The sequence below is a fragment of the Saimiri boliviensis genome, chromosome 6 (genome assembly GCF_048565385.1).
Source record: "Saimiri boliviensis isolate mSaiBol1 chromosome 6, mSaiBol1.pri, whole genome shotgun sequence".
NCBI classification, from domain to species: domain Eukaryota; kingdom Metazoa; phylum Chordata; class Mammalia; order Primates; family Cebidae; genus Saimiri; species Saimiri boliviensis.
In genome coordinates this window covers 113,924,558-113,950,775 of record NC_133454.1, presented here as the reverse complement: position 1 = coordinate 113,950,775, position 26,218 = coordinate 113,924,558, and the positions used below count along the sequence as shown (strand labels likewise).

Below are 26,218 nucleotides of genomic sequence, written 5' to 3'. Positions count from 1 at the left end.
GGCAGATTGCCTGAGTCCAGGAGTTTGAAACTGAAGCGAGCTATGATTACACCACTGGACTCCAACTTGGGCAACAGAGTAAAACCTTGTCATTCATTCATGTACACGTACACACATATGTGGGGTTCTCCTTAAATCGGCAGATAACAAACATTTATCTCAACTATCTTCCTGATCCTCAATTGAAAGCATACACATAGAAAAGCTGTAAATAAACCAAAGACAGAAGAGGAAATGACAAATCGAAGATGTCAACAAAACACTGGAAAATAAACAGTGAACAGGTTGGCGTGGTGGCTCATGCCTGTAATCCTAGCACTTTGGGAGGCCGTGGTAGGAGAATTGCTTGAGCCCAGGAGTTTGAGACCAGCCTGGGCATTATAGTGAGACCCTATCTCTACAAAAGAAAAAAAAAAAAAAGAAATGCCTCTCACACTCCTATACCCCCACACTGCCTGCCAGGAATATAAACTCAAATTTCCCTTTCGGTCCCTGCCCTTTGGTTCTACTTTCCCTCCCCTCCAATTAAGAAAGGCACAAAGTCAGGAGTTGATGCTGCATGTTTTTTTTTTTTTTTTTTTTTTTAGTTTTGCTTTCTTAAAGCGTGTGCTGAGCTGATGAAGAGAGCAGTTTGCAATTAAAAAGGCCCAGCGGCTTGGGCAGCAGCAGGGGGGGTGCCAGGCGAAGGGGGGAGTCCTTCTTTCCTGGGCCAGGGAGCAGCAAAGCCCGCACTAACTTCATAAAATATAAAACAAGGAAAGGGTGAAGGGAGGAGGGAGATTTGTAAAATACAATATCTTAGGGGATTGGCAATAATAAAAAATAAGGTTCATTATTTACAAACAATTTCTGTTCTTGGTCTCTGTACAGTGGGGGTGGGGTGGGGGTGTCTGTGAGTGGGGCGAGTTGATGTGTCTGTCTGGGTGCAGGTGTGGGGGCAGGGAGGCAGTGGTCGTGTTGGGCATATGAGAGGAGGAGGGGTGGCCAGTGAGTGGTTTGTCTGAGAAGGACGGATGGATGGTGGTGGGAAGGAGAATGAGAACAGAGTGGTAGGCCCAAGGGAAGAGTCCAAATGTCAGGGGAAGGAAGGGCTGGGAAGTGGAGCCTTTTCTCCTGGAGGGGGAAGTTCCAGGAGGTAGGGGCACGAGGTGGATCCGGGGTAGTGAGCGAGAACTCCTCTTCTGGGTGCCGGGGGTGCGTCCTGTGTCCTGGGTCTTGCCATGGCCTAGGAGAGTTTGATGGTGGTGTTGGGGCCCAGATCCCTGGAGAGAGAAGAGAGGCCAAGGATGACTGTCCAGCAGGAACTCTCTGACCCTCTGCAAGCTGGATCTGGGCCCAGCAGGGATGGGGCCTTGGGAGGGTGTGGCTGATGTGGGTACCAACGGTGGGCAGGAGGCAGGGGGAGCCTGAGACCTCAGGAGGGCAAGGGGCCACCCACCCACCTGTCATGGAACCACTCCTTGGAGTGGGAGAAGTCGGGGCTGGTGCCGTTTCCAGCGTCTTTGGGCCAGGCCTCACTCAGGTACTTGGTGGTCTCGTGGGTGCTGTCCAGGTGATCATGCTGCAGGTGGTCCTGGGGTCGCTGCTCCGCCGGCCCCCCGGGGTTGATTTCCCAGCCATCTGGGGGTTCCATGGGCAGCAGGGTGCTGCGGCCATCTTCCCACGAGCCCGCCCCGTCATCGTAGAACAGGAGGCTTCGGGAGGGCACTGGAGAGGGAGTGTAAGATGAACCGTGCGCGCCCTAGACTCCCTCGACCTCCTGGCTACATTCATGGCTAAGAAGGCAGGCCCTGGATCTGAGTCGCAGCTGTGACACTTCCCGGATGTGTGACCTCAGGTAAGTCACACACTTTGCTTTGAACTTTCTGAGCCTTAGTACGCTCACCTGTAAAACAGGGAGGCTAGGACCAACCTCACGTAGATGAGAGGTTGAAATGTAATAGAAAGGAAGTGATTGAAACTGTGTCCAGGAAATAATCAGAAAAGTCACCTCTTCCTCAGCAGAGGGTACTGAGTTTGGGGATCTGGGAGCTGTGTTCTAACCTCCATCAGTTACTTGCTCTACCTCTTTCTATTTATTTATTTATTGAGATGAAGTTTCACTCTTGTTGCCCAGTCTGGAGTGCAGTGGGTGCGATCTCGGCTCACCAAAACCTCCTCCTCCTGCGTTCAAGCAATTCTCCTGCCTCAGCCTCCCGAGTAGCTACAGGTGTGTGCCACCATACCCGGCTACTTTTTGTATTTTTTTTTTTTTTTTTTTTTTTTTGAGATGGAGTCTTGCTCTGACACCAGGCTGGAATGCAGTGGTGCAATCTCGGCTCACTGTAACTTCTGCCTCCTGGTTCAAGTGATTCTTCTGCCTCAGCCTCCCGAGTAGCTGGGACTCACGAGCGCATACCACCATGCCTGGCTAATTTTTTTTTTTTTTTTTTTTTTGTATTTTTTAGTAGAAACAGGGTTTCACCATGTTGGTCAGGATGGTCCCAATCTCTTGACCTCGTGATCTGCCCACCTCAGCCTCCCAAAGTGCTGGGATTACAAGGTGTGAGCCACCGCGCATGGTCCTACTTTTTGTATTTTTAGTAGAGATGGGGTTTCACCATGTTGGCCAGCTTGGTTTCAAATTCCTGACCTCAAGTGATCCACCCACCTTGGCCTCCCGAAGTGCTGGGATCACAGGAGTGAGCCACTGCACCCGGCCAGTCCACCACCTACTTTCTGTGAGACCTGAAATAAGTCTCTTCCCCATTCTAAGTCCTAGTTTGCCCTTCGGAGAAGGAAGACAAACATTTGTTTGACACCCAACATTTGCTAGGCATTATACAAGACCCATAGACCTACATCGAGTAGTTAAAAATCTTGCAGAAACTCTCGGGAATGAGGTCTCTTTAGGCCCTCTTCCCAGAGCAGGCAGCTGAAGTTCCAGGCACTCAGGGAAGTTGTCCTCCCTGAAGGGAGGATGCCAACCCAGTCCTGCCTGGATCTAGGGTCTGCCACCTCTGTGTCTCTGCAGCCATGTCCTCACAGTCTGTGTGAACGGTGGCCCCTGCCACCTCTGTGTCTCTGCAGCCATGTCCTCACAGTCTGTGTGAACAGTGGCCCCTGGAACTGTGCAATGCAGCCTGCTCCAAAGCCATCTGCCTGCTGGGATGCGTCCTCCTCTCTGCCCAGCTCAGCTCTTGGGCCTAAAACCCACTGCCTTCTCTCCAAGGGGCTCATTCATTCCCTCCTCTAGCTGTGGCTTTCTCCATCAACCCCAGCTCTCTTTCCATTCCTTTCTCTCCAGTGGCTTCTGTGACCTTGGAAAAACAGACACATGGCTCCCCAGACCTTGCTCCCCAGACCTTGCATCGCTGCTGCCCACCTGCCTTTAGCAACCATCCTGTTCTCTCCTCCTCAGGCTGCACATGTCCGGGGATGGGTTTTCACTCTCCCCACCTCTGCTTCCTCTTCCCCTAACCCTCCCCACACCAGCTTCCTCCCCTCAAGGCTCTCGATGTCTAGCTCATCCTCCCTGCTATAGCCCTCCTTCTTGAAACTCACTCCTTAATCTTCCCTCCTCTGACCTCTCATCTGTTTCCTCTTCCTCCTCCTGCCCTGCCAGACACGTGGTTCTTGGTAAGTGACTGGGTAACTGACGAGGGACTGCCCAGGAAGTTCCTCTGTGGGTCCATCTGAAGGATCCTCTCCCTCTGAAATCCACATTCTTCTTTGCTAGGCCCTACCCCAGTTCTCCCTTTGCCAGCTACTATGATGTAGCTCTTCTCTCCTCCATGAGCTCTTCCCCAAGAGACGGAATTTGATCATTTCATAAGCACAGACAGTGTGCTGTTTCATGCACTGTCTCACAGCCATGGCTCAGTAAGTGCAGAATTGCCACTCCTAGATGAAGAAATGAAAGCTCAGGGAGCTTAAGACATATGCCCCAGGTCACACAGTTAGCAAGTGGCAGTGCCAGTTAGGATGGACTTGCTATCTCCATGCTCCTAACCACTATACTTCACTATCCCTTGTGAAAATGGTAGATATCTGAACCCACACCACCACTACCCTTCCTCTGTCCGTGGTAGACATTATCAATGGATCATGACACTCCTTCCTGTCGATTCTGAATGGTGCCTCAGAGTCTTTTTTTTTTTTTTTTTTTGAGACGGAGTTTCGCTCTTGTTACCCAGGCTGGAGTGCAATCGCGCGATCTCGGCTCACCGCAACCTCCGCCTCCTGGGTTCAGACAATTCTCCTGCCTCAGCCTCCTAAGTAGCTCGGATTACAGGCATGTGCCACCATGCCCAGCTACTTTTTTTTGTATTTTTAGTAGAGACGGGGTTTCACCATGTTGACCAGGACGGTCTCGATCTCTTGACCTCGTGATCCACCCACCTCGGTCTCCCAAAGTGCTGGGATTACAGGCTTGAGCCACCGCGCCCGGCCTCTTTTTTTTTTTTGAGATGGAGTCTCACTCTTATCATCCAGGCTGGAGTGCAATGGTGTGATCTTAGCTCACTGCAACCTCTGCCTCCAGGGTTCAAGAGATTCTCCTGTCTCAGCGCCCCCAAGCAGCCAGGACTACAGGCATGCACCACCATGCCCAGCTCATTTTTGTAGAGACAGTTTCACCATGTTGGCCAGGCTGGTCTTGAAGTCCTGACCTCAGCTGGTCCACCTGCCTCAGCCTCCCAAAGTGCTGGGATTATAGGCATGAGCCACTGTGCCCCGGTCAGGGTCTTTTTTTAAACACAGTGTTTAAAGCAGCTACCACCACCTTATTGGAAATGACCTTTGAGCTGAAACTCACTTGCTGTACCTATCATGAGATACTGATGGTGCCTAACAGATGCCCCATAAACACTGACCATAATGCACGGACCTGGGGCTGGGAGCTCTGTATTTTAGTCCCAATTCTACCACAAACATTGAGCAAAGCATAGACTCTCTTTGGGCCTCAGTTTCCCCATCTGGAAAATGAGGAGGCAGAATGAGTCAATGCTGACCCACCCTTGGCTTCTCTCTTTTGTCTGGCTTCTGCCTAGACACTGGGGTTGGGGCAGGGCAGCCCCAGCCCAGGGAGCTGGCGGGACAGGAGGGCACTCACTCTGGCTGGCCGTGTAGATGCTGTCTGCAGCCATGGGGTCTTCCTTCACAGTCTGGGAGCCGGAGGAGAACTCGGGAAGGCAGGGCACGAGGGAGCCCAGCACCAGAACAAAGCACAAGGCTGCCACCTGGTAGCAAAGAGAGAGTGGCATCAGACCTGGGACAAAGAGAGCTGTGGCCCTGACCACCCCACCCCTTCTCTCCCAAACCAACAAAAGTCTCAGCATTTTCCCAAGGAAACAGCTCCTGCAGCCAACCACTCTCTCCTACACGTGGGGTCTCCTATCCTCTCTGGGGAAGGGAGGGGCCGCTCAGGCCATCCCAGCCATTGTAGGGGGGTTGCCACAGGCAGTGCTAGAAGCAGGAGGGAAGTGAACAACGTGAAGTCACCCTAGGGGGAGAGGAGTCAGGAAAGGAAGGGACAGGTGCACGTGGGGCTTGGGGCTGGGTTGAGGGAAGGGGACACAGCAGCACATCACATTCTCAGCAGGATTCAGGAAAGCCTGGCTAGTGGGAGGTGCTGAGAGCCAGGGAGCCCACATACCCCTGCCCCTAGTCTGGCTCTGCCACCCCACAGCTCCAGGGTCTCGGAGGGCTGGGGCGGGCTGAGCCAGGCGGCAAGAGGCTGGCCATTTCCAGAAGAGGATGGAAGAGGGGCTAGAGGAGGTCTGAAGCACACCCCGGGAGCGCTTCCAGGTTTCCAGGGGTTTCCTTGGCCTTTTCACAGCCATCCGTTCCAGAAAGAACCAGGTCCATTCTTCCCTGAGTCTCCCCAAGCCCTTCCCTGCACAAAGCCTGTGGAAGCCGCCTCCTTAAGGAACCTGTCCAGCTGTCCCCTAGCTGGGGCCACTGGAGTCACCTACACATCTGCACTATGTTGACTAGTCGGGGACGGGTGTGAGGCAGAAGGTGCCAGGGGCTTGGGGAAGGAGGCTGGCACCTTCTGCCACCAGCACCCACCAGCACCCACCAGCACCAGGACGGTGTACCCTGGTGACACTGCCCATGATGTTACCAGTCCTCAGAGCTCTGCCCACCCCTGGGAAAAGCCGGCTTTGGGAAGAACGCTCCTCCTGGGGGCCTGTGGTGGAGGGGGCCACACCTACCATGAGGCAGGTCCCAGTCTGGGTGGCAGCCATCTTGTAAGGTCTGGAGATCTTGTTGGTGACCAGAGTCTGGAGTTTCTGCAGCTGCTGGAGCAGGGTCCTGAGGAGGGCACAGTGGTCAGCTGGCAGGCTCTGACCCCACGGGCATCTCTGCCTCCTGGAGCTCTCCTAGGGGGCTGGCTCAAGACTTGGCCTCCACACGAGGTACCCATCTCAGTCAAGGTAGGAAAAGTCACCTCCTGTGTGGCTCTTCCGTGGAGCGGCCTGCCTCATGGTGACTGGCTGGGTTGCCCTGTGGAAGCTCAGGGCTGCCCTGTGATGGTCCTGGCTGAGGGAGTTGGAGGAGGGAAGACCCGCTCCCAGCTGCACAGAGACCAGCCTTCCATTGCTTAACCGATCCCAGCCACAGGTACCTCGACCTTCCATCCCTGGCACCCCCCAGCACCCTGAACTGATAAGAAGGACCTGTCTGGCACAGTGCCTGGTATGGAGTGAGTGTCTAGTAAATGGTAGCTATTGTTAGTGTTAGGTGCTTTGCTTTGTATTGAGACAGAGTCTTGCTCTGTCACCCAGGCTGGAGTGCAGGGGTGTGATCTCAGCTCACTGCAACCTCCACCTCCCAGTTTCAAGTGATTCTCCTGCCTCAGCGTCCCAAGTAGCTGGGATTACAGGCATCTGCTACCACACCCAGTTAACTTTTTGTACTTTTAATAGAGATGGGGTGGCCGGGCGCGGTGGCTCAAGCCTGTAATCCCAGCACTTTGGGAGGCCGAGGCAGGTGGATCACGAGGTCAAGAGATCGAGACCATCCTGGTCAACATGGTGAAACCCCGTCTCTACTAAAAATACAAAAAACAAAACTAGCTGGGCGTGGTGGTGCGTGCCTGTAATCCCAGCTACTCAGGAGGCTGAGGCAGGAGAATTGCCTGAACCCAGGAGGCGGAAGTTGCGGTGAGCCAAGATCGTGCCATTGCACTCCAGCCTGGGTAACAAGAGCGAAATTCCGTCTCAAAAAAAAAAAAAAAAAAAAAAATAGAGATGGGGTTTCACCATGTTGGCCAGGCTGGTCTTGAACTCCTGACCTCGTGACCCACTCGCCACGGCCTCCCAAAGTGCTGAGATTACAGGCGTGAGCCACTGCACCCGGCTGTTTTTGTTAGTTTTGTTGCTGTGTTTGCTTTTATCACAGCCCTTTGTTTATTTAGATTTCCACGTCAGTCTCCTTCACTAACTGTGGCCTCCCTGAGGGTGAGGACTGAGTCCCACTGAGCATGGAATCTTCTGGGTGCACAGAGAACGTGTTCAGCACAGGCGTAGTGGACAAATTAATCTCTCTCCACCCAACCAGGCACATGGGAGTTGCAGTTCCCATAATGTACAGCAGGTGGCGAAATAGCTCCAAGGGCCTGGACCTACTTTGGGCCAGAAAGGAACCCCAGCCAGAGACAGAGGGGTGGAAGGGTGAGGTGGGATTCTCCAGGCCAATCAGGGAACAGAGGAGTGGCTGGATCCTGCTGGAGAAGCTGGGAGAGAAGGAAGGAAAGAAGGAAAAAGTCTTGTGTTGAGCACCTGCTGCATACCAGGCTGTTGTCTAGGTTATTGTAATTGATCCCAGAAAATGATTATTAAAGATATACCAGAGGCTCATGGCTGGGCACTATCAGAAATTTGGAATAAAAAATAATGACTCATGCCCGTAATCCCAGCACGTTGGGAGGCCGAGGCAGGAGGATTACATGGGGTCAAGAGTGCAAGATCAGCTTGGCCAACATAGCGAAAACGCTGTCTCTACTAAAAATAAAAAAAAATTGGCTGGGCGCGGTGGCTCAAGCCTGTAATCCCAGCACTTTGGGAGGCCGAGGCGGGTGGATCACGAGGTCAAGAGATCGAGACCATCCTGGTCAACATGGTGAAACCCCGTCTCTACTAAAAATACTAAAAATTAGCTGGGCGTGGTGGCGTGTGCCTGTAATCCCAGCTACTCAGGAGGCTGAGGCAGGAGAATTGCCTGAACCCAGGAGGCGGAGGTTGCGGTGAGCCGAGATCGTGCCATTGCACTCCAGCCTGGGTAACAAGAGCGAAACTCCGTCTCAAAAAAAAAAAAAAAAAAAAAAAAAAATTAGCCAGGCATGGTGGTACACATCTGTAATCCCAGCTATTTGGGAGGCTGAGGCACAAGAATCGCTTGAACCCAAGAGGCAGAGGTTGTAGTAAGCCGAGACTGTGCCACTGCAGCCTGGGCAGCAGAGCAAGACTCAAAAATAAATAAATAAATAAATAAATAAACAAATAAAACAAAATAATGAAAGAAGGCCAGGTGCAGTGTCATATGCGTATAATCCCAGCACTTTGGGAGCCAAAGCAGGAGGTATGCTTGAACCCAGGAGTTTGAGACCAGCCTGGGCAATATAGCAAGATCCTGTCTCTACAAAATACTTACAAAAAATTACCCAGGGATGGTGGTGTGCACCTGTGGTCCTAGCTACTTAGGAGGCTAAGTGGAGAGAATCAGGAGATCAGGCTGCAGTGAGCTATGATCGCCTCATTACGCTCCAGCGTGGGCAACAGAGCCAGACTCTGTCTCAAGAAAATAAATTAAAAAATGAAAGAAGAATAAAAGCTAACATGAATTGCACATTCCTAAATACCAAGCATCAGCCTGGGTCCTTTACTTGATCTCTTATCAATCCTATGAGATAATGTTTCTTTCTTTCTTTCTTTCTTTCTTTCTTTCTTCCTTTTTTTTTTTGAGACAGAGTCTCACTCTGCCAGCCAGGCTGGAGTGCACTGGGGTGATGATCTCAGCTCACTGTAACCTCTGCCTCCCAGGTTCCAGCAATTCTCCTGCCTCAACCTCCTGAGTAGCTGATATTACAGGTGTGCACTACCATACCTGGCTAATTTTTGTATTTTTAGTAGAGATAGGGTTTCGCCATGTTGTTCAGGCTGGTCTTCAATGTCTGACCTAAAGCGATCCCCCTACCTCGGCCTCCCAAAGTGCTGGGATTACAGGCGTGAGCCGCTGTGACTGTGCCTGGCCCTATGAGATAATGTTTCTATCATCCCACTTAGACAAAGAAACAGGGGCCCAGAGATGTTTAACGATTTCTACACAGAGTTGCAAAAATGGCAGAGCAAGGCAAGAACCCAGAGCTGTGACTTTATGTGGCTGCTACCCGCCAGGCACTGTGCTGCTGTCTCTACACTCCTGTTTCTCAAACTTCATAGTGTCCGTGAATCACCTAAGGATCTTGTGAACATGCAATTTCTAGCTCAGTAAGTCTGGAGAGAGTTCTGAAATTATGCTTTTTTTTTTTTTTTTTTTTTTTTGTGATGGAGTTTCACTCTTGTTACCCAGGCTGGAGTGCAATGGCGCGATCTCGGCTCACCGCAACCTCCGCCTTCTGGGTTCAGGCAATTCTCCTGCCTCAGCCTCCCGAGTAGCTGGGATTACAGGCACGCACCACCATACCCAGCTAATTTTTTGTATTTTTAGTAGAGACGGGGTTTCACCATGTTGACCAGGATGGTCTCGATCTCTTGACCTCGTGATCCACCCACCTCGGCCTCCCAAAGTGCTGGGATTACAGGCTTGAGCCACCGCGCCCGGCCATTTTTTTTTTTTTTTTTTTTTTTTTAAACAGAGTCTGGCCCAGCCTGGAGTGCGGTGGCACAATCTCAGCTCACTGCAACTCCTACCTCCTGGTTCAAGTGATTCTCCTGCCTCGGCCTCTCAAGTAGCTGGACATACAGGTGCCCGGCACCACGCCCCGCTAATTTTTTTATTTTTAGTAGAGATGGTGTTTCACCATGTTGGTCAGGCTGGTCTCGAACTCCTGACCTGAAATGATCTGCCTGCCTCATCCTCCCAAAGTGCTGGGATTACGGGCGTGAGTCACTTCGCCTGGCCTGCATTACTAACAAGCTCCCAGGTGATGCTGATGTTGCCTGTCCTGGGCACCTGGCTTTGAGTAACAAGGATCTACATGAGTGGTTCTGACACTTGAGGGTGCATCCAAATTCCCCGGAGGGCTCATTAAAACACAGAGTGCTGGGCCCTACTCCTGGAGCTTCTGACTCAGTAGACCTGGCATGGAGCCGGAGAATAAGCATTTCTAACAATTCCCGGGGATGTTGCTGGTCTGAGGACCACACTTTGAAAACATCTGCACATTTAAGCAACTCACCAGCCCTGCCAGGTGTCTAGTAGGTGAAGAAAAATGGGAACACAGGGACGGGCAGGATGTAAGTGGCCGAAGGCTATCGGGCATGTTTCTGAGGTCCCTGTCATCCTAAACTTAGTTCTCTCTCCTCTCTCCTGTCTCCCAGAGCTATGCACAGCCAGGCGTGGGTTGCAGAGGAGCAGGAGGCCAGGTGGGATGCAGAAGGCGCCACCCACCTGTTGGCATTCTCCAGGGTCTCCACCTTCTTCCACAGTTCATTGTTCTCTGATGTAAATGTCTCCACCCTGCAGGGGCCAAGCAGGCAGAGGCTCAGGAGCAGCCCCCAGACTCAAGACAGCCCCTCAGCCTAGCCCCTCACCATCATGTGCCCCCGTGCCTCCTGCCTCTGCTGCTCCATCAGAGAGGGCCTGGGAGGGCAGGTCAGGCGAGAGAGTGACACGTGGACCCCCTCACCCCTTCCAAGCCCCTTACTTCTTTTCTAGACACTCCACATACTCCTTCTTCTTACGACGGCTCTCCTGGGCCGAGATCTAGAGGGGGAGCCCCAAAAACAAGGGTTAGCACTGCCACATAGCCACTTCCTGGGCCCCCACAATTTCAGAGCTGGTGCGCCAGGGAAGCCCACCCACCAAGGAAGCCCCTCAAAGCCCCGGGCGGCCGGCTTTACCTTGTTCTTGATTTTCCTCCGGACTCTCTTCAAGGCCTTCTCCTCGGCTTTGGTGAGGGGGAGTTTCGTGGGGATGGGGTAGCCCTCAGCAATCAGGGTCCGCTTCTCCTCCTCAGTCAGGAGCAGTGGCCCTGAGGTGCCCTGTAGTTTCTGTAGGAAGTAGGATGTGGTAGTTAGGAGCCAGGCACCCCTGGGTTCAAATTCAAGCTCTGCCACGTACTATCTATGTGACCCAGGCAAGGCACACAACTCGTTGCGTCTGTTTCCTCATCTGAAAAGGGGTTGGATCTGGGTGAAATTCAGTAACACATGTCAGGTGCCAGGACGGCGCTGAGAGCGCAGGTGTTAGGCACTCAGTGCATTGTTGGGGTGGGGCCGGTCCTGGATCACTGAGACCACAGCCTCAAAGCTCACTTGTTTGGGGTGCCCCAAACAGCATCTCCCTCAGACCCCTCCCTACAATCTTGGCTTGGAAGACTCCACACCCATCCCAGGACTCAGGGCCTAGATCTATGTTCCCTCGGGATTCTGGACCATTTGGGAATTGCTCCTCATACAGTGCTCCTTGGAGGCAGCCTGGGTCATCCCTTGGAGGTCAGGAATGTCAAGTTCTAGTCCTGGCTCTGCAACAGTCTCCTGTTCACCATGAGGCAGGGTAAAAGGATTCAAACTCCCAGCCGAGCGCGGTGGCTCACGCCTGTAATCCCAGTACTTTGGGAGGTCGAGGAGGGTGGATCACAAGGTCAAGAGATTGAGACTATCCTGGCCAACATGGTGAAACCCTGCCTCTACTAAAAATACAAAAATTAGCTAGGTGTGGTGGTGCACACCTGTAGTCTCAGCTACTCGGGAGGCTGAGGCAGGAGAATCGTTTGAACTGGGGAGGCGGAGTTTGCAGTAATCTGAGATCGTGCCACTGCACTCCAGCCTGGGCAACAGAGCGAGACTGTCTTTGAAAAAAAAAAAAAAGAAAGAAAAGAAAAAAAATAGCCAGACGTGGTAGCAAGTGCCTTTAATCCCAGCTACTCAGGAGGCTGGGGTAGGAGAATTGCCTGAACCTGGGAGGCAGATGTTGCATTGAGTCAAGATTGAGCCACTGCACTCCAGCCTGGGCAACAGAGTGAGACTCAAAAACAAAACAAAACGAAACAAACAAAAAAAAAAAAACAAAAAAAAAAGGGATTCGAATTCCCATCTGCCAGGCAGGCATCCCTCTGAATTCTGAGGAGGGTGGGGATCAGTCTCAGGGCTCCCAACCCTCCCCACTGGCCAGTGTGCTCAGGTGGATGTATTCAATTTCTCACTTTCGGGATCAGCCCACTCAGAGCTCCTTACGTGGGGGGCAGTGAGGAGTGGGGAGGTGGAGATGGCTGTGGAGGAGCGCGCCATAGGCCGGACAGGGCTGGAAGGGGGCAGAGAGTGGGGACTCTGGGAGCCGTCGCTGTCGCTGCCGTGGCTGCTGGGGGGCGTCGGAGGCATCTGCACCAGGTCCTCTGGGGAGAGCAGGGGAAACTGGGTTAGCAACATTGCACCCCAGCTCTGCTCCGACATCATCATGAGTTCAGCTGAGCCTGGGCCTGCACTAGCTCTGACATTGTGGGAAATGGACCGTCAGGCCCTGGGCCTCAGCTGTGACATCAGAAGGCCCTCTGCAATGGCAGAAAGACAGTTGACATCTGGATAGCCAATTCCTGGGTGTTCCCTCATCTGACACCACAGAGACCCAGCTCCCTTAAGGCTCACCCTTAGCATAGACATCATAGAAGCTGAATTCTTCGGAGGTCCTCCCTGACCCCTGACTTCACAGAGTTCAGGGCTTTAAGCTCAGCAACCCCAGAAGGTGACTGGGGCCTCTCTCTCATAGGGTGAGGCTGGGCAAGCAGGAGCAATGGCAGCAGTAGATTGGGCAAGAAGAGGACTGGAAGAAGGCCAGGTGCAGTGGCTCACGCCTGTAATCCCAGCACTTTGGGAGGCCAAGGCAGGTGGATCATGAGGTCAGGAGTTCGAGACCAGCCTGACCAATATGGCGAAACCCTGCCTCTACTAAAAATACAAAAATCAGCTGGACATGGTGGCGGGCACCTGTAATCCCAGCTACTCAGGAGGCTGAGACGATTGCTTGAACCTGGGTGGTGGAGGTTGCAGTCTGCAGTGAGCCGAGATCGTGCCACTGCACTCCAGCATGGGTGAAAGAGCGAGACTCGGTCTCAAAAAAAAAAAAAAGAAGAGGACTGGATATGAAGAGCGGGCATGGATGGAGGGGTGGAGGGGGAGTGGGTAGGGAAGGGTGGAGAGGATATTCTGGGAGAGGAGTTGTCTAGAGACAGGGGTGGGTTGAACCAAGGGAGTGGGAATGCTGTGTCTGCCCAAGACTGGAGGGGAAGAGAGCCCTTCCCTGGACACACCTACCTGGTGTCACTTTGAGGAACTGGTTCACCTCCGGAGGCTCTGCCTTGATCACTGGCAGCTGAGTCATCTCTCCTGGGGCCTGAGGAGCAGACAAGCCCAGCTCCGTTAGCTGCCCCTGTGTCTGTCCCCACCATGTCATTCTGATCACATCCTCCCTAAGGCTGCAGGTCTACTCTGCACACTGGGGGAAGTGGCTGGGCTTGGAGTTCTGGGCACAACTTCAAGGGAATAGAGGCGAGTTCTTGAGCTTAGAGAAGCCAAGTCACACTGAAGGGAAAGGATTGGTGGCCAGGTAGTGTAGTTCAGACCTTAAGCTCAGAGAAGGGGAGCCTCCGAGGGTAGGGCCACCTTCCACACCAGCTGTGAAGGCCACACAGGCTTTGGTATGCAGGTTGCCATGAGGACAAGGACAAGAGGTAATGTCTGGAACAGTGTAGCTGTTCGGTGACTCGTAGGAATGGTACAGAAGAAGGAGGCATTGATTGGCTGGGGGCTCCGAGAAAGCTCCCTGAGAAGTCAAAGTCTGAAATGAGTCCTGGGGTATAAATAGAAGTAGAATCTAGACAAAGAAGTCTGAGGCAATGAGAGCTCCTAATGGGTTTGAAGCAAGGGCCTGATAGAATCAGATGGACATTTTTTTCTTTTTTGAGATGGAGTCTCATTCTGTCACCCAGGCTGGAGGGCAGTGGTACGTTCTTGGCTCACTGCAATCTCCACCTTCTTGGTTCAAGTGATTCTCCTGCCTCAGCTTCCTGAGAAGCTGGGATTACAGGTGCCGGCCACCATGCCTGGCTAATCTTTTGTATTTTTAGTAGAGACCGGGTTTCACCATGTTGGTTAGGCTGGTCTTGAACTTCTGACCTCGTGATCCGCCCACCTCAGCCTCCCAAAGTGCTGGGATTACAGGCGTGAGCCACTGCGCCCAGCCTCAGATGGACATTTTAAACATGCATTTCTCTTTATTTATATTCTGACTTGTTCCAGAAAGGACTTTAAGAACATGCATGGCTTTGTACACGTGACTACCGACATGCATGTAAGTGGTGTCCTCTTTGAGGAAGGCATGGTGTTGGGGGCTGGATTTCAGGCCCCCCACTCCCCCTGGGCCCTGGGCTGCAGCCCCAGAGAGATCATGATATTGCGGGTGGGATGCAGAATCCAGCGTGTAGGCTGATGAGCAAGAATCCCAGAAGGTTCAAGCTGGCAGGGACCTTGGAGATCCCTTGGTCTACGTCCCAGCTCAGCCCTCGAGTGACAGATAGAGGACAGCGGTGCAGAGAGCTCACTGCTGACTATGCCATCAGCTCCTGTGCCTTCCACTAGGGGTTATGACCTCACTTGCGTGGGCTTCAGGGTCTGGCAGGCAGAATTTGGGAGGCAGGTCAGTTGCTTCTAACCGCATGATTTTGGGCAAATTGCTTAACCCCTTGAGGCTCAGTTTCCCTTTCTGAAGCCTCCTCGCCCCTGGCTGCTGCTAATGTCACTCAGTCCTTTCCTGCTTTGGCAAGGCCTGAGGCGTCCCAGAGCCAGTCTTGGGGACGGTCTTGATAGATCCTGCGTATTTGCCACCAACCCCTGATCCGTGAGTCTAGCGGTGGGGGGGTACAGGGAGGGGCTGGCCTTTCTTGGCTTCGGCCACTACAGTTTGAGCAAGTGAGCCATGTGGCCAGCAGGGGTCAGGGCCAGCCACACTCCCATCTAGGGATTATAAGACGCTGCTCATCCCGTGGAATCCTAGGGCTAGAAGCGCATTGCAGGGTTCATGAGCCCATTTTACAGAGAAGGAGGACGTGCAACAGGCCCAGAACACAAATGAGACGCCAAGCTGGGACTCAGGTAGGGCCTCTGCTAGGAGCCAGGTTCTGGGCCTCACGTTCCCAGAGGGGTGTTGGGTTTATAGCTGAATGCTGTCATCTACACATTCGTAAAGCGAGGAGTTCGGCCTGAGAGTGTGGGTTAAAAATGCTAATCTTGGCCGGGCGCGGTGGCTCACACCTGTAATCCCAGCACTTTGGGAGGCCGAGGCAGGCAGATCATGAGGTCAGGAGATCGAGACCATCCTGGCCAGCATGGTGAAACCCCATCTCTACTAAAACACAAAAAATTAGATGGGCGTGGTGGTGCGTGCCTGTAAGTCCCAGCTACTCTGGAGGGTGAGGCAGGGGAGTCGCTTAAACCCAGGAGGTGGAGGTTGCAGTGAGCCGAGACCGCGCCACTGCACTCCAGCCTGGTGACCTGTGTCAGAAAAGACCAACATATATATATATATATATATATATGTATATATATATATATATATATACACACACACACACACACACACACACACACACATTTATGTATATACACACACTAATCTCATAAATGTAAATGATTGAAATATAGTACACTTTTTTGTATGTCCATTTTGGTCTTTCTTTTTTTAAAATCCTGAAGCTTTGAGCAAAGTCAGTGGCCTGGGCTGTCTCCACATCTGAGACCCTGGACTGGGCAACTGACGCCAGCCCTGCCTGGGGACCTGCAAGCTGTCTTCTTCTGCACAGGCGAAGGCCTCAGTTACTCCAAGGGGGCCGTGACTTGTGCCCACTGTAGGATGGTGAAAGGGTGGCCAGCGGGGCAGGTGGAGGCCTGGGCTGGGGCTTCCCAGCCTCAGCCCTGAGGCTCATGCCTTCCCATTCACAGAGTCCCGGGCTTTGAACACCTCTTCCCACAGACCCACCAGCCCTTGTCCCTCCCTCGACCCTTACACGCCATCCCCAGGCTCACCTGGTGGGGGATGGGCAGCCTGGACAGGGGGCTGAGGCCCAGCAGCGGGGTGGTGGCCATGGTGGCCGTGGCAGCCATGGCAGTGGGGGCAGCCAGAGGGTCCACGGGCAGCTCCGGGCTCTGCTCCTGCTTCACCATGATGGAGCACAGTTTGTGTCCCAGCGCCCATGCTCCATGCTCTGCATCTAGGGGAAGGGGAAAGGCTCAGGGTTCTCCAGGGCAGAGGCCTCAGCCCCCTGCCTGCCCCCTGGGAGCTGCTCTAGGCTGAACTGAAGAGAGATGTTAGGGTATACCAGATTCACACCCCTCTTGATTGGCTGTATGACCTTAGGCTAGTTGCTTAACCTCTCTGAGCCTGAGCTTCCTCATCTGTAAAATGGGAAAAGGTACAGGAAGGACCTAATAGAGACGTTCTGAGGCTTAAGTAGTATAATGCACAGAAGACACTTAACACCGTGCGTGTTAATACTTAGTGCTGGTGAGAAGTAAATGTTCAGGCTGGGCGCAGTGGCTCACTCCTGTAATCCGAGCACTTTGGGAAGCCAAGACAGGTGGATTGCTTGAGCCCAGGAGTTTGAGACCAGCCTGGGAAATACGGTGAAATCCCATTTCTACAGAAAATACACACACACAAAATGAGCTGGATGTGGTGGTGTGAGCCTATAATCCTGACTACTCAGGAGGCTGAGGTGGGAGAATTGCTTGAACAGCCGGGCAAAGTGGCTCATGCCTGTATTCCAGAACTTTGAGAGGCCAAGGCATGCAGATCCCTTGAGCCCAGGAGTTCGAGATCAGCCTGGACAACGTTGTGAATGCCATGTCTTTACTAAAAATATAAAAATTAGCCAGGCGTGGTGGCACTGTAGTCCCAGCTACTTGGGAGGCTGAGGCAGGAGAATCGCTTGAACCCAGGAGGCAGAGGTTGCAGTGAGCCGAGATCACACCACTGCACTCCAGCCTGGGCACAGAGTGAGACTCTATCTCAAAAAAAAAAAAAAAAAGAGAGGAGAATCACTTGGGAGGCGGAGATTGCAGTGAGTCCAAATTGTGCTACTGCTGGCCGGGCATGGTGGCTCATGCCTGTAATTCCAGCACTTTGGGAGGCCGAGGCGGGTGGATCACGAGGTCAAGAGATCGAGACCATCCTGGTCAATATGGTGAAACCCTGTCTCTACTAAAAATACAAAAAAAAAAATTAGCTGAGCATGGTGGCGCGTGCCTGTAATCCCAGCTACTCAGGAGGCTGAGGCAGGAGAATTGCCTGAACCCAGGAGACGGAGGTTTCGGTGAGCCGAGATCACGCCATTGCACTCCAGCCTGAGTAACAAGAGCAAAACTCCGCAAAAAAAGAAAAAAAAAAAAATTGTGCTACTGCACTCCAGCCTAGACAGAGAGTGAGACCCTGTCTCGGAAAAAAAAAAAAAAAAAAGGAGTAAGTGTTCAATAAATACAAGCCAGTGTTACACAACTATTGTTATTCAGTAAACATTTGCAGAGCACCGTGCTAGGTGCTGGGGATCTAGCAGGAGTCACATGTGGTTTATTGTAGTTGGAATGCAAAGGGGAGTGGACGATGGGGTCAGAGAGGCTGGTGGGGGTGGCTTGGCCTTGGAGGCTGGGATAGTTCAGAGATGTGACTTTATCCTAAAGCTAATGGGAGGCCGGGCGCGGTGGCTCAAGCCTGTAATCCCAGCACTTTGGGAGGCCGAGGCGGGTGGATCACGAGGTCGAAAGATCGAGACCAACCTGGTCAACATGGTGAAACCCCGTCTCTACTAAAAATACAAAAAATTAGCTGGGCATGGTGGTGCGTGCCTGTAATCCCAGCTACTCAGGAGGCTGAGGCAGGAGAATTGCCTGAACCCAGGAGGCGGAGGTTGCGGTGAGCCGAGATCGCGCCATTGCACTCCAGCCTGGGTAACAAGAGCGAAACTCCGTCTCAAAAAAAAAAAAAAAAAAGCTAATGGGGAGCCGCTAAGAGTTTTGCACGTGCTCAAATTTGTAATTAAAAAAAATTATCAGAAAAGTAAAAAAAAAAAAAAAAAGAAACAATAAATAGAGACAGGAGCTCTCTCGCTCAGTCACCTAGGATGGAGTGCAGTGGTGCCATCATGATTCACTGCAGCCCTGGCTAAATTGATTCTCCTGCCTCAGCCTCCTAAGAGCTGGGAGTACAGGCGCATGCCACCATGCCCAGCTAATTTTTGTATTTTTTCTAAAGATGGGGTCTCCAGATGTTGCCCAGGCTGGTCTTGAACTCCTGAGCTCAAGTGATCCACCCACCTCAGCCTCCTGAAGTGTTGGGATTACAGATTGTGAGCCATGGTACCTGGCTCACATTTGCAATTTTAAGAGAGATTATGGCTGGGTGTGGTGGCTCATGCCTGTAATCCCAGTTTTGGGAGGCTGAGGCAGGAGGATCGCTTGATCCCAGGATTTCAAGGCTGCAGTGAACTATGATCAGACCACTGCACTCCAGCTCGGTGACAGATCGAGATCCTATCTCTAAAATTAAATCAATTAAAAAAATAAAATATAAAAGACCACTCTGCCCTCGTGTGGGGACTGGACTGGCTGCAGGCAAGACAGGCAGGGAGAACTGCAGGAGGTGTTGAAATTGGCGAGGAGGGAGAACGGGAGGCCTGAGCAAAGGCAGTGGCAGTTGTGATGGAGAGAAGGGAGCAGATTTAGAAGGAAGCATCAACAGGACCCGGTGACTGGGGGTATGCGGGGGATGGGAGGAGGCGGTGGTGGGGAGGAGTGAGAGGTGAGGCTTAGATTTCCTGAGGCCAGAACCCACCTCCTGCCCACCTAGTGAGCCTCCTGGTTTTGCCTGGGCAGTAGGGTTGGCAAGCATCACCCCTTTTCCTGATGGGTGCCCACAGTCCCCCAACCCTAAGTCAGCCCTGTTCACGGTGGCCCCACTGCCTGGCAGCCACTGAAGCAGCCAGTAAGACAGGGGAGAGGGGAGGGGAGTCAACAGTTGGGGCGGGGGCTGGAGGGGATTCTGGACTTTGGGGCCTGCTGTGGCAAGGGAGAGAGGGCAGTGGCTGATTGACCACCTTGGAGGCCAAGCCCCACCCTGATGGGAGCCTGAGTGCCCCAGCTCTGGACCACAGGCTGCCCTTGGGCTCCAGGAATACCCACAATCTTCCCCAATTACAGGGCCAGGCCACTGGCCTCCAGGAAGCTGCCTCCTGCAAAGGGCCCACAGACAAATTGCTTTAAAAATAGACTCAGGGGAGGTGGGTGGATCACAAGGTCGAGAGATCGAGACCAACCTGGTCAACATGGTGAAACCCCGTCTCTACTAAAAATACAAAAAATTAGCTGAGCATGGTGGCACATGCCTGTAATTCCAGCTACTCAGGAGGCTGAGGCAGGAGAATTGCCTGAGCCCAGGAGGCGGAGGTTGCGGTGAGCCGAGATCGCGCCATCGCACTCCAGCCTGGGTAACAAGAGTGAAACTCCGTCTCAAAAAAAAAAAAAAAAAAAAAAAATAGACTCAGGGGCCGGGTGTGGTGGCTCACGCCTGTAATCCCAGCCCTTTGGGAGGCTGAGGTGGGTGAATCACCTGAGGTTAGGAGTTTGAGACCAGTCTGGCCAACATGTTGAAACCCCATCTCTACTAAAAATAAAAAAATTAGCCAGGCATGGTGGTGATTGCCTGTAATCCCAGCTACTCGGGAGGCTGAGGCAGGAGAATTGCTTGAACCCGGGAGGTGGAGGTTGCAGTGAGCCAAGATCGCGCCACTGCACTCCAGCCTGGGTGACAGAAAAGAGACTCTGTCTCAAAACAAACAAACAAACAACAACCCAGAGGGTGCCCCTGCCCTCACGGGGTTTGGGGGGAGGTACAAAGGTTTGTCTTTGCCCCTGGGGACTCTCAAAGACCATCAGACGCAGCTCACACTTCTTGTGCTGAGCACAGCTCTAAACCCTCGACACACATGAGCTGCTTTTCCCAACAACTCTCTGGGGCAGGCCCATTGTTCTCCCCATTTACCAGGTGAGAAAATTAAGAAACCGTGGTTCTTTAGAGGGAAAGAGGAGTAAGATAAGAAAACACTGTTCATTGTTCCAAGCACTCATAGTCTTTTTTTTTTTTTTTTTTTTTTTTTTAAGACAGGGTCCAGGCTGGAGTGCAGTGGCGCCATCATAGCTCACTGCAGCCTCAACCTCCCGGGTTCAAGATATCCTCCTGCCTTAGGCTCTCAGGAAGCTGAGACTACAGGCATGTGCCACCATGCTTGGCTAAGTTTTTAATTTTTAATTTTGTAAAGAAGGTGTTTTGTTATGTTGCCCAGGCTGGTCTCAAACTCCTCAGTTCAAGCAATCGTCCAGGCTCGGCCTCCCAAAGTGCTGGGATTTTAGGTGTGACTCACCAAGGCTAGCCCACCCATAGTATTTATAGGACTTTTATGTGCACAATGAAAATAGTCATTAATTATTATTATTTTTTGAGATGGAGTCCCACTCTATGTCACCCAGGCTGGAGTACAGTGGCGTGATCTTGGCTCACTTCAACCTCTGCCTCCCAGATTCAAGCTATTCTCCTGTCTCAGCCTTCCGAATCACTAGGATTAAAGGTGAATGCCCCAACTCCCAGCTAATTTTGGTATTTTTAGTAGAGACAGGGTTTCACCTGTTGGCCAGGCTGGTCTTGAACTCCTGGGCTCAAGTGATCCTCCTGCCTTGGCTTCCCAAAGTGCTGGGATTACAGGCGTGAGTCACTGAACCTGACTGCCTCTAATTATTGATATACATTATGTGCTGTGGACTTAGCGGGGTACTTTGTGCAGACATTTTTTAAAGCCTGACCAGAATGCTCAAGGAATCTATTATTTTCATTTTGTCATTGAGGAAACAGAGGCCCAGAGAGGTTAAGTAATCTGCCCAAGCTCACCCAGCTGCTGGTGGAGACACGGGGATTGTGGGAAGTAGAAAAATTTCTTTTTAAAGTTTCCTTTATTGTTGAGGAATAAATGTGCTAATAACTTTGTTAAGCCCTATCCTACGTAGCTGTTGGATATGCCGTCCCTGCAGGCACGTAGTACATCGCATGTCCTTGTACTTTAACCAAGATATCTGTGCTGGATGTGCTCACAGGCATGTCCCAGATCTACATTGCTTTTACCTGTTTAGAAAAGTTTTAAGCTGGCCGGGCGCGGTGGCTCAAGCCTGTAATCCCAGCACTTTGGGAGGCCGAGGCGGGCAGATCAAGAGGTCAAGAGATCGAGACCATCCTGGCCAACTTGGTGAAACCCCATCTCTACTAAAAATACAAAAATTAGCTGGGCGTGGTGGTGTGCGCCTGTAGTCCCAGCTACTTGAGAGGCTGAGGCGGAAGAATTGCTTGAACCCAGGAGGCGGAGGTTGCAGTGAGCCGAGATTGTGCCACTGCACTCCAGCCTGGCGCCTGGCCAAAGAGAGACTCCGTCTCAAAAAAAAAAAAAAGAAAGAAAAGTTTTAAGTTGTTAACCAATTGGCTTTTACTTAAAATTGTAAGATCTGACTCCGGCCAATGGAGATCAGACACAGCAATAAGAACAACCCCAAATGTGTAAGGGATAAATTTGTGTATTTTCCTTTATTCATTGTACTCTCGAGGCAAGATGGCTAGCAAGGGTACCCTTCCTGCAGTCCAAGAAGTAAAAATTGCGTTGCTGAAAAATCCTGTCTCAGTGATAATTTTTCTTTGCAGCACCAAGCATCTATTTCCAGCAGGGATGCACACTTATGCCCTTGTGTGTCGCAGCCCAATAGCCCTGGCTGCCCCTTGTAACTGGCAAATGTGGTGGCGGCAAGGGTGTGTGGTTGAGAATCAGGGCACACTGTTATGTCTCCATGGGTGACCTAGACAACTGACTTTTTGTGAAGTCTCAGTTTTCTTATTGGCTCCATGGGGATTATGATAAAAGTGATTCCAACCTCACCTGTCAGCCATGAGAAATAAATGTGGTAATGAACGTGAAGGCAATCTGGAGACTGGAGAGTGCTATCGAAATGTTTACTGTTATTTGCATTTGTAGATCTAGATACTGAGGATTACAGAGGTTAACTGACACGTCTGTGATCATCCAGCCAAAAGTGACAGAGCCAGGACCACCTATATTTGAGAAAAGGCCCTAAGAGACCATTTCTAAGTGGGGCACAATGTGGGTCTTAAGTGCTGATTACCTGAGTGGAAGAGGTCAGGGTGCCCTTTGCTTTAAAGGATGAAGTTAGGTAAGAGTGGAGGATTAGAGAATGCTACCTTCTGGAATAAAAGAGGGTACCGGAATCTCTCTGAAATAGCATCTCAGAGGATATCACAGTATGAGGAGGTGGTGATGTTCTAGAGCAGGCATCCCCAAACTACAGCCCGAGGGCCGCATGCGGCCCCCTGAGGCCATTTACCCGGCTCCCTGCCGCACTTTGGGAAGGGGCACCTCTTTCACTGGTGGTCAGTGTGAGGAGCACAGTATGTGGCGGCCCTCCAACGGTCTGAGGGACAGTGGACTGGCCCCCTGTGTAAAAAGTTTGGGGACGCCTGTTCTAGAGTCTTGGTAACTTGTCCACAGTTTATTATTATTTTTGAGTCAGAGTCTTACTCTGTCACCCTGGCTGGAGTGCAGTGGCATGATCTTGGCTCACTATAACCTCCGCCTCCTGGGTTCAAGTGATTCTCCTGCCCCAGCCTCCTGAGTAGCTAGAATTGCAGGTGCCCACCATTATGCCCAGCTAATTTTTGTATTTAAGAGAGATGGGGTTTCATCATGTTGACCAGGCTGGTCTTGAGCTCCTGACCTCAAATGATCTGCCTGCCTCAGCCTCCCAAACTGCTGGGATTACAGGCATGAGCCACCATGCCTAGCCTTTTTTTTTTTTTTTTTGAGATGGAGTCTTGATCTCTTGTCCAGGTTGGAATGTAATGGAGGCACCATGTGATGGAGGGCATCATGCCCGGCTAATTTTTGTATTTTTGTAGAGATGTGGTTTCACCATATTGGTCAGGCTGGTCTTGAACTCCTGATCTCAGGTGGTCCACCTGGCTCAGCCTCCCAAAGTGCTGAGATTACAGGCATGAGCAACTGTGCCCAGCCAGTCATTATTATTGTTATTTGAGATGAAGATTCACTCTGTTGCCAGGTTGGAATGCAGTGATGTGATCTCGGCTCACTACAACCTCCTCCACCCAGGTTCAAGCAGTTCTTGTGCCTCAGTCTCTTAAGCAGCTGGGATTACAGTAGTGCACCACTACTCCCAGCTAACTTTTGTATTTTTTGTATTTTTTTTTTTTTTTGAGAGAGAGTTTCACTCTTGTTGCCCAGGCTGGAGTACAATGGCACAATCTCGGTTCACTGCAACCTCCACCTCCCGGGTTCAAATGATTCTCCTTCCTCAGCCTCCTGAGTAGCTGGAATTACAGGTGCCTGCCACTGTGCCTGGCTAGTTTTTGTATTCTTTTCATAGAGATGGGGTTTCACCATGTGTTGGCGGGCTGATCTCGAACTCCTGACCTCAGGTGACCCACCCAGCTCGGCCTCCCAAAGTGATGGGATTATAGGCATGAGCCAGTGTGCCTGGCCTTTTGTATTTTTTTTTTTTTTTTAGTAGAGATAGAGTTTCTACTAAATGGCCAGGTTGGCCAGGCTATTCTCCAACTCCTGACCTCAAGTGATCCACCTGCCTCGGCCTCCCAAAGTGTTGGGATTACAGGCATACACCACTAGACCCAGCCCCACAGTTATTGTTGAATTACCCCCACTGTCTCCTCTAAGTCAGCAGTTCCAAAACCTGAGTGTACATCAGAATCACCTGGAAGGCTGAGCTCTACCCACAGGGTTGTGATTTAGCAGGTTTATGGTGGAACCTGAGAATCTGCATTTCTAACAGTTTCCCAAGTGATGCTGCTGGTCTGGGACCCACACTCTGTCAACCACTGATTTAAATCAGCAAAAAACCCTTTTGAGAAGTGTTTCTGCTGGGTACAGTGGCTCTCGCCTGTAATCCCAGCACTTTGGGAGGCTGAGGAGGGCTGTTAACCTGAGGTTGGGAGTTCAAGACCACCCTGACCAACATGGAGAAACCCTGTCTCTACTAAAAATACAAAATTAGCTGGGTGCAGTGTCGAATGTCTACAATCCCAGCTACTTGGGAGGCTAAGGCAGGAGAATCACTTGAAACCGGGAGGCAGATGTTGTGGTGAGCTGAGATCAAGCTATTGCACTCCAGTCTGGGTTACAGAGCGAGACTCCATCTCAAAAAAAATAAAGTGCTCCTCTGGCTTTGAATTGAAGGAGAACGGAAAGGCAGGGAGCAGTGCCCCCTGAGGGGTTTGGGGTGGCTTACGTGGGAGCCTCTGGGAGTCTAGGCTGCAGGCACTCTTTCTGGTCACCCCAGAGCTTCCTCCCTCCTGGGCCTTCTGTGCCTGTGCTGTCCCCAGGCTATTCCATCTCTTACCTTGGGTGGTGTCCTCCATCTTGATGGGCACCAGGGGGCTCTGGGGCGCTGAGTCTCCGCTCAGGGAGTAGCTGTGCTCCGCCTGGATGCCTGGTGTTGGGGAGTCCAGTTCCATGTCCAATAGAGGGCTCTTCTCATCCAGCACAGGGTCATCAAAGAAACTGCTGAACAGGTCGTTGGAGAAGTCCTCCATATTCTCCGCGAAGTGGTCCAGGTGCTCAGGAAAGTGCTAGGGAAGGAGGAGGGGAAGAGGGAATTCAGCTTTGCTTGGGAAGGGGGTATAGGTGCCACTGTGGTGGTGCAGCACCCCACCACGGTCACCACTGTCACTGTGACCTCCCATTACTGTCCCCATCCCCATGAATACCAGCAACACCATCACCACTACCAACATCGCAACACCAACTCTCATCACTTCCATCACGACAGTTACCACTCTCTTCCCATTCTCTGCACCGCCAGCTCCACCCTCACCGTTGCTGTCTGCAAGGGTGAGCTGTGGATGGGGTCAGAACCTCCCTGGACCAGGCAACAGGACACTGGGCTCTGTGACCTTGGTCAAATTACTTAAACTGTGTGAATCAGTTTCTCAGTCTGTCTTACTTCCCTCACAGTCTGATGCGAAGACAAGGTCAAAGAACAAGCGTGTGTCTATGCCAACAAGTTTGCTTTCCAAAGACAATATTAGTGAATTTTGTATGATCTTTTGCCGGGATGTGGGAAGACAGTGATGCAGGGTGGTGGGATTCTTGGGGCCTCCAGTCCCCTCAGTACCACAGTCCCCATCTGTCCTCAAGCTTCAAGAACTCTCTCCTTTCCCAAGCCATCCTTTATACGGAGACACTAATGTCTCCGTATAAAGGAGACTAATCTTTGGAACACTACTACTTAGGTTCAAATGGTGGCCTTGATCCTTCTAGCTATGACTCAGTGCTGTTTAAAGTGTGGGTGGTGACTCATTAATGGGTTGTGAAATCAACTTAGTGGGTCACGACCAGAATTTAAGTAAAAACAAAACAAAACAAAACAAAACAAAAAAGAGTAGAAAATATCAGAGCGCACAAAGTTAAATACCTGGCAATTAAAAAAAAAAAATCACAGTTATATCACCTGAGGCCAGGAGTTCAAGACCAGCCTGACCAACATGGAGAAACCCTGTCTCTACTAAAAATACAAAATTAGCCAGGCATGGTGGCACATGCCTGTAATCCCAGCTACTCAGGAGGCTGAGGCAGGAGAATTGCCTGAACCCAGGAGGCGGAGGTTATGGTGAGCTGAGATCGCAACATTGCACTCCAGCCTGGGTAACAAGAGTGAAACTCCATCCCCCCCCCCAAAAAAAATCACAGTTATGTGTGTGTGCACGGTAATTATGTAACATGTATTTCTTAGAAAGAAAAAAGTCTGAAAAATCTTGGTCTCCATTATCTTGGGAAGGTCAATTAACCTCTCTGTTTTATTTTGTCCTCTGTACAGCTGGTTATATTAATAGTTGCTACCTGCTCAGATTGTTGTGAGGATTAAACAAGTTAATCCTCGTTCAGCCCTTA

The 26,218-nt window shown here is 51.5% G+C and overlaps 1 protein-coding gene across 2 annotated transcripts in view; it reads right to left on the bottom strand.

Moving 5' to 3' along the window:
• Positions 1-549: 549 nt before the first annotated feature.
• CREB3L1 (cAMP responsive element binding protein 3 like 1) overlaps positions 550-26,218 on the bottom strand; it is a 46,258-nt gene continuing 20,589 nt past the window's right edge. The window contains exons 2-12 of one of the 2 annotated variants that reach the window (XM_074401378.1): positions 24,669-24,897; positions 16,224-16,408; positions 13,458-13,536; positions 12,384-12,541; positions 11,049-11,198; positions 10,853-10,911; positions 10,597-10,665; positions 6,198-6,297; positions 5,093-5,219; positions 1,443-1,707; positions 550-1,225 (exon numbers count right to left, since the gene is read on the bottom strand). In XM_074401378.1, the coding sequence (XP_074257479.1) occupies positions 799-1,225; positions 1,443-1,707; positions 5,093-5,219; positions 6,198-6,297; positions 10,597-10,665; positions 10,853-10,911; positions 11,049-11,198; positions 12,384-12,541; positions 13,458-13,536; positions 16,224-16,408; positions 24,669-24,897 (1,848 nt within the window). In that variant the 3' untranslated portion in view covers positions 550-798. Of the gene's footprint in view, positions 1,263-1,442; positions 1,708-5,092; positions 5,220-6,197; positions 6,298-10,596; positions 10,666-10,852; positions 10,912-11,048; positions 11,199-12,383; positions 12,542-13,457; positions 13,537-16,223; positions 16,409-24,668; positions 24,898-26,218 lie in introns of both variants that reach the window. The other variant, XM_003920031.4, reaches the window with a different exon arrangement.